At 46.6% G+C, this 15,754-nt stretch overlaps 1 protein-coding gene across 2 annotated transcripts; it reads right to left on the bottom strand.

The window, feature by feature from the left end:
• BPIFA3 (BPI fold containing family A member 3) lies at positions 1 to 10,321 on the bottom strand. Of its 2 annotated transcripts, XM_008020887.3 has the most exons (7): positions 9,964 to 10,321; positions 3,831 to 3,981; positions 3,329 to 3,436; positions 2,546 to 2,695; positions 1,306 to 1,390; positions 806 to 869; positions 1 to 268 (listed from the first exon to the last, which is right to left on the bottom strand). In XM_008020887.3, exons 1-7 carry the CDS (start codon positions 10,085 to 10,087, stop codon positions 189 to 191), a joined length of 762 nt encoding a protein of 253 aa, XP_008019078.2. In that variant the 5' UTR covers positions 10,088 to 10,321; the 3' UTR covers positions 1 to 188. The 2 variants fall into 2 exon arrangements, with proteins under 2 accessions (XP_008019078.2, XP_037838197.1); XM_037982269.2 differs by lacking the exon at positions 3,329 to 3,436.
• Positions 10,322 to 15,754: the final 5,433 nt, after the last annotated feature.

The following is a 15,754-nucleotide window of genomic DNA, read 5'->3' as shown; positions in this document are numbered from 1 at the left end:
TCTGACTTCTAGACCTAAACCCCAGGGCCCAGGTGGGAGGGACCTGTGCACCCTTCAGAGCTAGAGTTTATTGTGGGAGAGGATGGGATGTCCACAGGGTCTGGGGCAAAGTTTTTAGGGTAGCAGAACCCCACTCTAAGGGAGACTTAAGGTCCCAAGATGTGGACTTTCCTTCTGATCAGCAGTAGTCAGCTGGGGGGCACCCCAGCCTGGCATGCAGAGGGTTGGCTGGATTCATGGTGGGTTGGTTCATAAGCAGCCTCCTGTTCTGTAAAGAGAAAAGGTAGCATCTGTCACCAGTGTGCCCACCTCCCAACTCCCACACTGAAGGGAAACCATCATCTATCCATGGTGACCAAAGGCGGGTGTCGGGAGTGTTCACATGAAAACCCTCCCCAAATGATGCTGAATTATTTGCTTCTTGGTATCTTCACTTTACTAGTCTATGAGCTCTATATGAGCCGGGACTGTAACTGTTTATCTGTAACTGGAGTAGAGATGGTCTCAGGTTTGGGGTGGGACCAGTGCTCCCTACTGGATTGGGTGGAGATCTTGGGAGAAGCTAGAATCCCTGGTAACCTGATGACTTCAGTGACTTGGCAGGGCACAGCCTGCTTGGTAGGGGTACCTTCTGCTGTCCCAGCTCTCTTGGGGGACAGTGTGGTCATCATAATATGGTCACCTCTAAAGTGTTCTCACAGCACATGCAGATGCCCCTTAGCAGGCCTCCATGGGGGCTCCAGGGACAGGGGTACCTCTTTCAGCCCCTTGTAAGGAGTCCTCACTGGATGGACCAGACACTCACCTATGAGGCTTTTCAACAGTTTCACATCCAGCTGCCCGAGGATTTCACCAATCAGAGGACATACCTGGACCATCAGCACAGAGAGAAGGATCAGGCCAGGGGCTGGAAAAGGAAAACTGAAGTGCCTGTGGCAGGAAACTTTAAGTCCATGGGATTTTTCCAGTAGGAATCATGGCCAGAGTGGCTCCCTGGTAGTGAGCACCAACTACCTGCTCAGTGTCATGCACAACACTTCCACGCTTTGTCTCCACAAATCCTCATCATATAAGACAGGGACTGTGGTGGTTCCCATACTACAGGTGGGAAGACTGAGGCTCAGGGAGGCAAAGTCTCTTGCTCAAGGATAGCCTGACAAAACTCATGGCCAACCTGAAGTTTCAAATTGAGATATTTCAAGCTCCAAAACCCAATGTTCGAAATCCTTTGCTAAATTGCCAGTGGATATGCCTTGACCCTCGGACTCAAGATTGCTCAAGATGCAAAGTTTTTTCTAAACTTACTTGACTTTCTACCAGTTGTGGGAGAACTTCTTGCAGGTTATCTTTGAGGTTGTGGAGGAACTGTTTCATCTTTGGTGGGATAGCCCTAGAAAGAAAGGTAGAGGTACAGAACAGAACAGAGCAATCTAGGCAACATTAAAGCCAGGAGGTATGTGTTGAGTACGCCTTCCACAGTCTTTTAATCCTCACTCAGTCCCATGCCAGAAGTATCATTGTCAGTGATCGTCAAAGGGGTAGCTTGGACCTTGCCCAAGGTCACACAGCTAATAAGTGCTGGTTATATAAGAAATATGGCAATAGAGCACCAGATTCCAGAGTCTTTCCCTTACACTGTCCTCCCATGAATGTCTGGTACAATCTAGGTACTCAATGAATATCTGATGAACAAATGATCAGACATCCACTGAGGTCTTCATTGCTTTCAGCATTCCAGAATTACAGAGATAAATCAGGCACAAATCTTGCCTTCAAGGGACTTACAGTCAGTTGAAATTGAAAGACTTGGTCAGCCAATCTGTGGAGCTTTATTAAAGCTGTATTTTGTGTCTTGTTCACCACTGTATCCCTAGCATCAGGTGTGGTGCTGGCATACAGTAGATTTTTGGGAAACATACGAATGAATGAGGGATAAGGAGGAGCTTCAGGGAAGATGGGAAGGGCATTCCAGGCAACAGGATCAGCATGTGCAAAGGCCCAGTGGTGAAAATGCGTGAAAATGGTGAAAATGAGAACAAAGGGCTGAAAAGTTGGCAGGGGAGAGGACAAGCAGGGCCTTGAGTGAAATTTGGGAGTTGCTCTTTATCCAGAGGGCACTGGGAACCACTGGAGGCTTTGGAGCAGGGGCTTGGGCATGGCCAAATTTCTGTGTTAGAAAGTTATTTCTGCTGCAGGATGGGGAATGGAGAGTAGGAGGGGACATCCGGGAAAGCCAGGAGGAGGCTCTTGTAGTGCTCCGGGTAGTGGAGTAGGAGATGGAGATGAAAGAGAGAACCTGAGGGCTACTAGGAAGTCATTAATGGGAACTGGTGATGATGGGCCTGAGGAGTAGGGAGGGAGAAGAGTCTGGCTTCTGGGAGGGTGGTAGGGTCATCACGGTTGGGAACACGGGAGGAAGAGCAGATCCTGGGGGAAGGATGAGATCTGCTTTGGACTAATTTAGGAGATGGTCAGGAAGTGACGCTGCAGCTGGGGCTTGTCAGGAAGGAGGCCCAGCTCTGGGGAGGGGCAGCTGGGGTCCTACTCGGTGAGGACGGCCACGTGGACACTGCTGGGCTCTGCATCGCATTTGCCTATCACCAGATCCCTCCGGCCAAACTCGTCTTTCTCCAGCCAGAACTCCACAACGATGCTCATGTGTGCACACATCTTTATGATGTTGTTATCGAAGGGCCTGCAGATGAGAAAGGAGGAGGAGGAAGGGCAAGGGGAGGAGGTAGAGAAAGAGTAGAAATCTCCGTGTTGGCAAAGATGGGCACTGTCCACCGTCAGGGCTTCCCCTGGCACTCTGAGTCCTTTCAACAAACTAGGCCCAGTTAAATCCCGAAGTCAGTGATTAAATAGAAAACAGCTGTAGCCAGAGTAACTTTGAAAATCCCTTAAATAGGCCTTTGGAAATTCAAACGTTGAGAGCTAGTCTCTGTTTCAAAAATCTTTCCCATTTAGCTGCATCCTCCCTTTCTTGGGGGCAGTGGATGTCAAAGGATAGTTTGAACAGGAGGATGGTGAGCAGGGGTGATGAGATGATTACAGCAGTTCTCCTTTTCTCTCTTTTATCAAGCCCAGTTGTGAACTCTCATAGGTTTGAATGAGCAAATCACTTCCTTCCACTGACTAATGATTGTCATCCATATTTCAGGTGAAGAAATCAAGGATCAGAGAGGTGAAGTGACTTGCCCAAGGTCACACAGCAAGTGGCTTTGGATGCCAGGATTTGAATTTAGGTTGGGATCAGAAAGATCTGGATTTCCCAGGTTCCCTGTGAGGAGGGCTAGCACCTCTCAGATGCTGCTTCTGTATGACTCACGGTCTCAATTCAAGGTCAAATTCAAGTGAGATGTTTGCCGAGAACCACTCCTTATGGAATGACATCTGGATCCCACCATAGTCCAGCTGCATGTTGGTGATGTTGATGCTGCACAAGGAAAGAGCAGAGGCCCCACAAGGGTGAGGGACCTCAGAACAGGTAAGGCTTCCTGCTGAGAAACAAGACTGTCCCGTCTATAAAGAGGGCCTGGCAATGGGATTTGGAGTGTGATTCTTTTACAGATGCTCTGAGGGCAAGAGTCAGGTGCGGGAGCCCTGGACTGCAAGCTGCCACAGAGTGGCCCTAACAGTGCCACACAGTTTTGATTTGTGCAGCTGGGCCCCCACTCTTCCTCGTGTGGGCCTTCCACCTTCTCTTCTTTCAATCTTCCTACCTTCCCTCTTCACAGGCCTTGAACCTCCCCAGCCCCCCATCAGCTCCACCCTTCGATCTAGAGCTCTATAAAGAGTTCCAGGGCCAGGGATGGAACTCAGGGTCTCACCTGCTCTCTTGCTGCTGCTGGTGTTTCCTGCCGCTGATTAGCCAGCCCACCATCCCTGGGGCCACTTGTGCCAAGGCATTCAGTCTGTCCCCAAAGTGGATGTTCTGGATTCGGCTTTCTGTGTTGTGCTTTATGAGGCCCTGAGCAATAACTGGAAATGCACAAGGACCACTGACTTTGCACAGTGTCATGGAAAAGGTGGGGGGCTTGGGATTCAGAGACCTGGGTTGCAGGCTGGTGCAAGCTCTGATTGCTTAGTGAGTGGTGCATGTCACCGCCTCCCCATGGAGATCTACCTTCTTCATCTATGAAATGAAATTATGCTTTGCAAGACTGATGTGAGAAATAAAGAAAAAAACCTGCAGAGGGTCTGGCAGGAAACAGCTGCTCAAAGGGGGATATCCTGGTTGAAAGTTCACCCAACACTGTATTTCAGTCTGGAGCACGGAGCTAACATACGGGATGTAGATCAGAGTCAATGTTGGTTGAAGAGAAAATTTAGATGGGTAAGTGTGGAGAGAATAGATGTAAATTGCTCCACACCATATCTAGAATAAATTGCAGGACCCAGTGGAGCTTCCACCAGAAAAGAATAAATCTCCCAAAGGAAGGAATTTTTAAAGCTATTGGAGATGCTTAAGTCCTGCCTATTTTGTCTCTAGACCCTCCTGCCTGGGATAAGGATCCAGCTCTGATGAACCTCAGAGTGTACCACAGGGCACATTATTTCACTGGTTTTACGTGCCCTGAGATCAGGTCCCACACTGAGAACTCTGGGTTACTGTGGATTAGCAGAGACCTTTGTCACACCCCTTCCCCCTCCTCCAAGACAGCATCTGGGAGCTGTTTGTTTCAGCAATGTTTGTTTCTGTCGCCTACAAACAAGAATGTGTCTGGAGTAGCAGATCTTCATTCAAATCCTGGCTCTATCATCTCCCCGGCTCTTGGCTTCCTCATCTGTATAACAGGGGAAGTACCTCACAGGGTCCTTGTGAGGAATATTAAGACTGTTCATTCATTCATCCAACAAATATTTATTGAGCATCTACTGGGTGTCAGGCCCCAAGCTGGGCACTGAGGATTCAAACCAGTTTTGTGTCTACTAGGAGAGATAAATATTAAACAAATAGTTTCAAGGATAGAGTGAAACTATAGGTATGGCCAGAGCTCTTAGTAGTTCTTGGTTCGTGATTATAGTGGTGCTTGGGAATTTGTGAGCAGCAGATACCAGTGGTTGCCAGTCTAATATTCATCCATCCATCCATCCATCCATCCATCCATCCATCCATCTGTCCATTCATCCATCCGCTTATCCATTTATTCATTCTATCCTCCTCATCTGAACCCTGATTTGATTCAAGTACTCCCTTAAATTCCTAGTCTAGATGAGGCTGTTGATTATCTGAACCATCAGGTGTGCCTCACCCTCACTGACTGTCTTGGGTTCAAAGTTGGCACATGACCCAGTTGGCTCTATCAGACCAAACAGGAGAGCTCATGTTTCACGTTTGAGGGGAAAACTCCTTTCTCTTTCTCCTATCGGAAAGAAGCAAGACAGCCTATAGCGCCAATGGCCATGGGTCGCCATTTTCTTACCACACTGGGAACCAGCATGGAATAAAACCATGATGATAGCAGAGCTGAAAAATAGACAAAATCTAGTCTGGAGGTAAGCTTTGAACTCATGACTGAACCAAACCTGGAGCTTGTCCTACCTCTGACTTTCAGTTATGTAAAATGACAACTTTTTTTATTGTGTAAGCCAGGTTGAGTTGGGTTTTCTGTTGCCTGCTGCTAAGTACTCTAACTGATAATATAATTTCACTTCTTGACCCTACCTGAGATCAGGCCCTTCGCCGGGAACTCTGGGTTACTGCAGAGAAGCTGCTACTTGTCATAGCAATAAACATATGCACAGTCAAAGCACTTTTCACATACTTTTCATCATTTAAGTTTGAAAAGCAGCTTCATGAACTAACATTCTAACTGCACTCATTGTATAAATGAGGTTACCTGGGTTCAGAATTATATACCAATATATTCAATAACCTAAATGAAAAGGATACATTTATGATAAACCGCAACATTCCAAGTTCTGATGAGGAAAAATAGAAAACATTCATAACCAAAGAAATTAAGAAATTTCTTAACAAATAAAAATAGTGATTGAAGATCTCATTCTCCAAGAGCTTCTGACCTAGAAGATTTTACACAGAGTTTTATCAAACTTTTATAAAGAGAAAACTGTGAAAGAAAATGGAAAAACAGAAAGATGTTAAATTCATTTTCTGAGGTTAGTATAACTTTCCTAGCCTCAAGGACAATACCAAGAAAAGAAAGTTACATATTAGTTTTATGTATGAAAAGTTTGCTAAGATCCTAAACAAATTATTAGTTAATGAAATCTTGGCCAGGCGCAGTGGCTCACGCCTGTAATCCCAATGTTTTGGGAGGCCGAGGCAGGCAGATCACCTGAGGTCCGGAGTTTGAAACCAGCCTGGCCAACATGGTGAAACCCTGTCTCTACTAAAAATACATAAATCCGTAGGGTGTGGTGGTGGGGGCACCTGCAATCCCAGCTACTCGGGAGGCTGAGGCAGGAGAATCATTTGAACCTGGGCTGGGAGGTGGAGGTTGCAGTGAGCTGAGATCCTGCCACCATACTCCAGCCTGGGTGACAGAGCAAGACTCCATTGCAAAAACAACAAAACAACAACAACAACAAAAACAAACAAAAAAAACTACTAGTACATCATAAAAACGTTCATTTTAGAAATGTTGGCAAGGTTCAACCACAGAAAAATCTATTAATACAATTTATCATTTAGTAGGTTGGAGGAAAAAAGTGATTAACTTTTAGATGCAGAGAAACTTTTGTTAAAGGTCAATACTGACTTATGTTTAAGAAAAATTCATAAAACTAGGGGCATAAGGAACAAGCTTAATGTGATAAACACTATATTCCAAAAACCTACAGAAAATATGCTTGGAGGGGAATTCTGGATTCATTTCCATTCCTGTAGAAGGCTCTGGCTACAATGCAAGATAAGAAAAAGGCACAGGGAGTGTAAGGCTTAGAAGAGGAAAGACAAAGCTATTACTACTTACAGATAATATAATACTCTAGATAGAAAAACCCACAGAATAAATAAAACAATAAAACTATAAGAGGTCAGCAAGGCTTTTGAATATCAGAAGAAGTCAACAGCTTTCCTTCCATCTGTACCTGCAATTCCAACTAGAAAATATAATAGAAGATTAGGTAGCATTTACTATGGCAATGAAAACTATAAATTCTCTAGGAATCATGTTAACAAATCATGCTTGAGACATTGATAGGACTTTAAAATTATATTATGGGATATATAGTAAAATCTGAATAAATGGAAAGATACACTAAGTTTATGATTGGGAAGTAAAAAATATCAACTCCCTTTAAATTAACAAATTCATTTAACTCCAATCAAATTTCCAGATGATTTTTTTTTTTTTTTTTTTTTTTTTTTTTGAGACAGAGTCTTGCTCTGTCGCCCAGGCTGGAGTGCAGTAACGTGATCTCCATTCACTGCAAGCTCCACCTCCTGGGTTCAAGCCATTCTCCTGCTTCAGCCTTCTGAGTAGCTGGGACTCCAGGCCCTCGCCACCATGCCCGGCTAATTTTTTGTACTTTTAATAGAGATGGGATTTCACTGTGTTAGCCAGGATGGTCTCGATCTCCTGACCTCATGATTTGCCCTCCTTGGCCTCTCAGAGTGCTGGGATTACAGGCGTGAGCGACCGCGCCTGGCCTGATTTTTTTTTTTTTAAGAGACAGGGTCTTTGTTGCTCAGGCTGGAGTGCAGTGGCACAATTATAACTCATTGCAGTCTCAAACTCCTGGGCACAAGTGATCCTCCCACCTCAACCTCCTAAGTAGCTGGGACTACAGGCATGTGCCACCACGCCTGGTTAATTTTCTAATTTTATTTTTGTAGAGGCAGGAACTTGATATGTTGCTCAGGCTGGTCTTGAATTCCTAGGCTCAAGTGATCTCCCACCTCAGCCTCTTAAAGTGCTAGGGAGCCACCATGCCCCGCCAGATGAATTTTTTAAAGGAACTCAACACACTCTAAAACTCATTTGGAAGAATATAGGTCTGTTAGATAAAACAACATTTTACAAAGATGTTGTATTTACAATACTATGTTATTGGCGTAAAACGAATGTACAGATACAGCACAGGGAGCTTAGCAGTGAATCCTCATTTTTGGGAATTTGATGATTTAGTAGATGAGTTAGGGAAACTGAGTCACATGGAGAGAAGCAAAGCTGAATGTCTGCCTTACATACACAGGCATACATAAAGATAGCCTCCAGAGATGGGTTAAAATCTTAAATGTGAAAAGTAAAACTATAAAGCTATTAGTAAAAAACAAAGTAGAATATGTCTGAGGTAGGAGCCAAGTCTTAAGACTCTCTAAACACAAACTATAAAACAAAATATTGATGAATTTGAAAATATTCCTGTTCAGTGAAGGACCTGCAAAGTTAACAGATGACAGTTTGGGAGAAATATTCACAATGCATAAATCTGACAAAGGACTAATATCAAGAATTAAGTAATGTCTCTTCAAATCAAAGAGGATTAAAAAAACCCAGAAAAGCAAATTTAAAAACGGACAAAAGGTAAGAACAGGGAATTCAAAGAAGTCAAAATGGGGCCGGGCACAGTGGCTTATGCCTGTAATACCAGCACTTTGGAAGGCCGAGGTGGGTAGATAACTTGAGGTGAGGGGGTCAAGACCACCTGGCCAACAAGATGAAACCCCATCCCCACTAAGTATACAAAAATTAGCCAGGCATGGTGGCATGCACCTTTTTTTCTCTGTCTCCAAGAAAAAAAGTCAAAATGGTTAACAAAAGTAGAAGATGCTCAAACTTCCCACTCACCAGATAAAGTCAAGCTAAAACAAGTAGTTGTCGCTCAACTACACATCAAACTGGCAAAAAAAAAAAAAAAGTCTAAAAATAATGTCAGTTCAAATTGTGTCCTCTCCTCCCCCAGTGCGACTGTCTTTGGAGATAGGGACTCTAAAGAGCTAATTAAGGTTAAACGAGGTCATTAGGATGTGGCCCTAAACTGATGGGATTGGTGTCTTTATAAGAAGAAACAGAAGCGATCTCCTCCTCTGCATGCACAGAGAAAAGGCTATATGGAGACATGGAGAATGTGTCCGTCTGCAAGCCAGCAAGACAGGCCTCACCAGAAACCAACCCTATTTGCATCTTGATCTTGGACTTCCAGCCTCCAGGACTGTGAGAAAAGGAATGTGTGTTGTTTAATTCCCAGTCTGTGGTATCTTGTGAGGACAGCCCTAGCTGACTGATACAGCTCAGTACTCGGCAGTGCTGGGGAACATGGGGAGACAGGTATAGTCATTTCTTACCGGAGCACGTGTAGACCACATGGCCATTCTAGAGAGGATTCCGGCAGTTTTGGTTAAATTGAGTTTACCTCTACCTCAGGACCCAGTCACTCTCCTTCTGGGTATATCCCAGAGAAACTCTCCCACAGGCTGTAACAGGGACACGTGCAAGGAGGTTCATCTCAGTGTACTTTATAATCGTGGAGAGTTAGAGACAACCTGCATATTCATCCAGAGGGGAACAGCCAAATAAACTGGGGTGGATGAATCTTATGGCTCTTTCTGCACCAGCTGAAGCAACATAGATGTCAACAGCATAGTGCTGAGTGAAACCAGCAAAAAAACCAGAATGGGATATATATGGCAATACAATTTATGTAAATTAAAGTACCGAACATACAAGGACACAGGCATATTTGAATACATCCATTAAACACACTGCAGTGCCTGCCAAGGCAGTAGGGATACGGGAGTGAGAATAAGGGATAAAGGGGGAAATAAGAAAATAAAACAAAAGGGGGACCTTGAAGTGGTTTGTGCCAATGAGGATGTGCTAGAAGTTGGCATATAATCAACACAACCTCAATTTTCTGTACTTGAGGTCTAAGAAAAAAAGAGGGTAAGTGACTAACCTGAATTCACCAAGCAGGTTAGCGGTGGAGCCCAGATGGCACCTTCCCACCTCCCCGACCCCGTGGGCAGCAGGCAGAGCCCGGGGCTTAGCTTACTTCTTGCCAGGGTGGATTTGTTGTCTCTGTGGGCTTGGGCCAGGCCAGGCCAAGGCTGCTTGCGCAGTGCCAAGGGCAAGGCCAGTAACCCGAGGAGGATGAGGAGCCTCCAGAGTGGACACATCGTAGGGTCTGGGACCTGCAGATGTCAAGAGTGTCAGATGGGGCCTGGGCAGATGGCTTTGAGGGTGGCAGTCTGGAGGGATGGGCTCATGGTTTTCTGCAGAAAGATGACATCAGAATTAGCCCCCAGCATGCTGTGGGGAGGGGGTGCACTGGACCCTGGCAGCTGCCACCAGGGCTTGCTCACATTGGGAGAGCAACAGGTGGAACCCTGGGGGGAGGCCAGGGGTCCAGAGGAAGGCCTTGTTGCTTGGAGACACTCACCACAGCCTATTGTTGGGTCATCCAACAGGAGTCCTCTCCCAGACCCTGGCACAGGCTGGATGTTGGTGACTCTTTAGTGAACCAATGAATGAACACATTTGAGTGAGGATGGCTAATCCCAGGCTCTCCAATTGGGCTAGGACTTTCTTAAGGGCAAGACCAACCACTTCAATCTCTACCATGACACTTGCTTGTCAGAAACTGAGTGCTAATGAATGTTTGTTGAGTGACTAAATGGCTGAATTGATAAGTGGAGATGGCTGATCTCTGAATCTCCTCCAAATTATGAATTTCTTGAGGGCAGGGTATGAGTCTAATTAATCCTCATGTCTACAGTGCCTCCTATGTTTGCCACATGGTAAGTACTGGTGAATGTTAATGCTACAAATGAATGAATGACTGGATGGATAGATCTTATCTTTCTGGATAAGATTTACAGAGTCTTGAAGCCAAAGCAGCAGGTTGACCTTGGAGCCCTGGGATTGGGATTCAGAGAGAATTCAGTTTAAGTCCCCTGTCCTCATTCTCAGGAAGTGGTGCCAAGTCCATCTAGTTGCTCCAGTCCCAGCCCGTGGAGTTGCCCTTTCCTCCCCTTTTCCCATCTCCCACAACCCATCTGTCAGGAGATTCTGCTGACACTTCCAGAACATGACCACATCTCACAACTACTCCTCAGCCACCATCAGCTTGGTCTGAATTATTGCCAGTGGGTCCTGGCTGGTTTCCCAGCATTTAACCGTGCCCGCCTACAATCTCTTCCACACAGCAGCCTGGACAGTCATTTTAAGATGTAAGATAGGCTGGGCGCGGTGGCTCATGCCTATAATCCCAGCACTTTGGGAGGCCGAAGCGGGTATATCAGGAGGTCAGGAGTTCAAGACCAGCCTGGCCAACATGGTGAAACCCCGTCTCTACTAAAAATACAAAAATTAGCTGGGTGTGGTGGTACACGTCTGTAGTCCCAGCTACTTGGGAGGCTGAGACAGGAGAATTGCTTGAACCTGGGAGGCGGAGGTTGCAGTGAGCCGAGATCACATCACACTGCACTCTAGCCTGGCAACAGAGCAAGACTCCATCCAAAAACAAAAACAAAAAAGATGTAAGGTAGACCATGCCACTCCTCTTCTCAAAACCCTCCAGCATTTCCTGCTGCACACAGAGCAAAAGCCACTTTCCACACAACACCTCCCAGGCCCAGGAGGGTCCCTGCATCCTCTTGGACCGCACTGCCTGCAGCTCTCTCTTGCCCACTATACTGCAGCAGCACAGGTCTTGGGGGTCTGGGCCCCACCGTGCCATTGCTGTGAGCTCTGAGACAAAGGCATTTGTCACTGTCCCTGTGCTGTTTCCCCATACTGCGGGGGATGTAGAGGGCCCCATGTGGATGAGCGATGGGAACGTCTTTTGCAAATTTCACAGAAGCCTTGCGGCTGTTCTTGGGCAATTTACTGTGGTGTTGTAAGAGACTGTACTGAGAAAGCCGTGGTTCAGAGTGTCGGCTTTCCCTATTGAGGTCCTTTCGTGGAGTTCATGCTCCCCTTGGGATATTTGTAGAATATCACTTACTTCAAAATGTATTTTTCTAGCCTTCCTGGTCTTATGTAAGTGGTTGGAATTTTTTTTTTTTTTTTTTTTGGTCAAGAAAACAGAAGAGTGGGCACTGTCGGGAGGAACAAATCTGTTGTCCTTGGCTCTTTGGACATCTTAACACGGGACGGGGGCTGTTGGTCCCTCCTCATCACAGGCTGTGGTTCTCAGGTCCTTGGCTCTTTGGACATCTTAACATGGGGTGGGGCTGTTGGTCCCTCCTTATCACAGGCTGTGGTTCTCAGGGCCACAGAGCCTAGTGAAAGGACAATGTGGAGGGTATAGATTTTCAGAGATTGATGCATGACAAGAGAGAGCTGATTTGGAGGGATGAGAGGGCCCTGCTCAGGGGCTGGGGACTGGATTTGAAGCCAACTCAGTGCAGGATCACATGCAGTCCAGAGCATGTGCTTTGGGGTCACGCAGACCAGGATTCAACTCCTGACTCTGTCTCTTGGAAACTTAGCTCCCAGGTCTGTAAAAGGATCACAGGGCAGACCTCAGAGCTATAGTGAGGATTAAAGGGAATCATGTTTGGGCCAGTGCTCCAAAACCATGTTATGATGATGATCCTCCTCCTTGTCCTTACTCCTCTGAGCCTTCCTCACCTGTAAACCAGGGAAGCTGATGGAGTCAGTGACATGGAGCATGAGAGTCCCGAGATGGTTTCTGGGACACGTGTGCAACGAATGCGGGAGTCACCTCTATCAAGTACTTTCACGAATGAAATGCAACTCCAGAAGGCAGGCAGGAATGACAGAGAGGCTGAGACGGTAGTGAGGATGTAATGGTCCTGGAGTGAGCTTGAGCGTGGTTGTTCAGATGGTGGGCTTTGCTGTCATTCATTCAATGAATAAAACCACTAAAATCATTGAGCACTGAGTGCCAGGAGCCATGGGCTCTGGGGATCCCACAGAGAGTGGTCAGGCAGGGCCCTTGTCCTCATGGAGCTCACATACCAGTGGGGGGAGACACAGTCTTCAATTATCCCTGCAACTGAGCATAGGATTATGAAGTATGGCCCAACGGTGAAGGAGGTGGGAGGTACCGTGGGAGGACACAGTGAGGGGATACCTAGTTGATGGGGGAAAAGGGATGTCAGAGAAAAGACCTCTCTGAGGAGGTGGAGTTTCAGCTGACATTCAAAGGAAAAAGCCCGAGTTGGCTGGGCACCCCACGCTGGTGCTGTCAGGGAGGATGGTGGTGGAGTGAGGACTGCTCCTTAATGAGCAACTACCTGGAGGTTGGCGGGGCTGGTGTTTCTCCATTGGGACCTGTTCCCTGTGCTAAGCCTGCCCTGTGGTCTATCTTATGCTGTCCTCATGCCACAAAGGTGAGCAGACAGGGACCCAGAGAAACCCAGCAGCTGCCTAAGCTCCCAGCCAGGAAGAGGCTGAGCTGGCATCCCAGCGGGCTCTCTTGCCTTCCCTAGCACCGCCTCAGATACTGTTTTCCTTAGGCCCTGGAGCTGTGGAACACCACTGAGCCTCACGCATTAGTAACCTCTTTCAGTATTCCAAATAGCTTTCCTTAAAACAAGCTTCTTTACCTTCTTGGGGGACATTTTGAAAATGCACTGGAAGTTTTGGTTTGTCTTTTAGAAAAAAAAAATGCACCAAGCTAAAAAATGTTGTACACAGTACCAGGATTGCCATGGACCTCTTAAGGCATGTCCATGGGTTCAATGGTAAAACACTTGCTCTCCTGGGAAATTGGCTTTCAAGGAGTTTGACTCTGAAAAAAATTCATTTATCCATCCACCCAACCATTATTTACTGTGGGCCAACTGTGTGCGTGGCACTGTGCTTGACTCTAGGGAATAACAGTCACCCCGTTCACCAGCAGCTTATCATTTGGCGAGGGAATCAGAATAAGGTGAAATAAACAAGAAACCAAATAACCATAAATTGTATTAAGGGGAAAAAGCTTAGTGTGAGATTGGAAATATCAAGGAGGCCACATTAGACTGGGGCTAGGGAAGGTCTCAGGTGACATTCAAGCAGAGCCCAGAGGAGGAGAGGAGCCAGACTTGAGTATCAAAATGTGGAAGGGGAGCCAGGCAGAGGGAACCACGATGGCAAAGGCTCTCAGGTGGGAAAGGGCTCAGCAGGTTGGAGGAAGAAAGGAAGACAGTAGTGGCTGGATCTACGGGGTGAGAGGTCTGTACCCATGCGCCCAGGGAGAGGGCCTGTCTCACATCCCTGGCTACAGGAAGAAGCTGTCCAGTGGGAAAAGGAGGCAGGAACCTCCCCTGGCAGAACTCTGGGCCAAGCAGGCTTATGCACACCTGTGATCTCCAATGGCCAATTGGGGTGTCCACTTCCTCTCCTTGGGGCCCTAAGGAAATTCCAGGTCCCTAGCAAAAGGCAGAGGTCCCCAAACTCCAGGGAACAGCAGAGAAGGCAGAAGCATTACATGCAGATTCCTGAATCTGATTTAGAAGGGGCTGGCGGAGGTGCTGCGAGCTGCCTTTGGAATGAACACCCTAGAGAGATGATGCAGGGGGTTCAGTCCATACTTCGAGAATTACTCTTCTAAGGAATGGAATTCATTATTCATCTAGTCATTCATTCGTTCCATTCTTTATATATATAATATATATGTGTGTGTGTATATATATGTACATATATGTATGTGTGTATACATATATGTACATATATATACACACACACATATATATGTTTAACATACATATGCTTAACAACTACACAGAACTAGGGGCTGGAACTTTAATCCAAAGGCGCATTTCCTTAAAGTGGCAGGGGAGGACAGAGTGGGGACCATCTCTGAATGGCCTATTGGGTTTGACAAAGGAAGAGTTGACCGATTCTGGGTTCTGAGGGTGGCCTGGAGAAGGCAAAGGGAAAATGGAAAAACTGGAATTTCCAGGGGAGCATCACCGAATTTTGGAGGGAGAGATGGGACTTGTAAGAATGCAGATTCTTAGGTCACTTCTGATGCATCGAGTCAGACTCTCTGGAGGGGGAGCCTGGGAATAAGCTTCTGGACAATTCTGAGGCACACGGTGTGTGAAGATCACTTAGCTGAAATAATAACAGTGATACCAGCTAAGAGTTATTGAGTGCTGACTGAGCTCCAGGGGCAAGCTAAGTGCTTTACTTGTAATGACTTACTGAATTCTCAACACAACCCTTTGCAGTAGGTACTGTTATTATTGGCTTCCTTTTGCAGAGGCACAGGAATGTTAAGTAAAATCCCCAAATCTACCCAGCTGGGGAGGAGTGGGGCTTGGATGGGAACCAGGTAGCCAGGCCTGCAGGAGGGAGCTCAGAGGAGCTGCTGCTCATTCCCCACCAACTGCTCCATCCCACACCCCATTCTGCTGCTCAACATGATCTTCAGCCCTGCTTTCCCCAGCCACAGGCATTGCAAGGAGAGGCAGGAAGAATAATAAGGGCAGACCCATGTTGAACCCTGACTCCGGAGTCACTTGTATAAGGACACACAGCTGGTAAATGTGGAGCTAGGATTTGATCTTGGGCCGTCTGGCTCTAATCGGCTCTACCTTGTTTCTGGATAAATTCACTTACAGCCCTTGACCTCCCCCACTGCCCCCAGGGTCTGCAAGCCTGTTCTGTCCAGGTGCATTTCCTCTTATATACTACAGAGGCTACTAAGATTCGTGGGACATATATGGCCAATACCAACATTTTCAGTGTGTTGATCCACCAGATGGACTGAAGACTGCAGGTCTCACCATAACCATGAACACTCTGGACCACAAGGGGGCAGGAACCAACCTGTCAAGCCCCGAGGCTTACCTAGCAGGAGTGTTCTCAGGAGGAAAGAAGGAAGG

This window comes from Chlorocebus sabaeus, chromosome 2 (assembly GCF_047675955.1).
Source record: "Chlorocebus sabaeus isolate Y175 chromosome 2, mChlSab1.0.hap1, whole genome shotgun sequence".
NCBI lineage: Eukaryota > Metazoa > Chordata > Mammalia > Primates > Cercopithecidae > Chlorocebus > Chlorocebus sabaeus.
The sequence above is the reverse complement of the archived record's forward strand: the minus strand, read 5'-3'. Positions and strand labels throughout refer to the sequence as shown.

Excerpts from the sequence above, each read along its gene's own strand:
- BPIFA3 (XM_008020887.3), bottom strand. The coding sequence starts at position 10,087 with ATGTGTCCACTCTGGAGGCTCCTCATCCTCCTCGGGTTACTGGCCTTG. Across the intron at positions 3,437-3,830 it reads CAGCAGCAGCAAGAGAGCAG|CATCAACATCACCAACATGC; the intron begins GTGAGACCCTGA and ends TTCCTTGTGCAG. Across the intron at positions 1,391-2,545 it reads CACGTGGCCGTCCTCACCGA|GGCTATCCCACCAAAGATGA; the intron begins GTAGGACCCCAG and ends CTTTCTTTCTAG.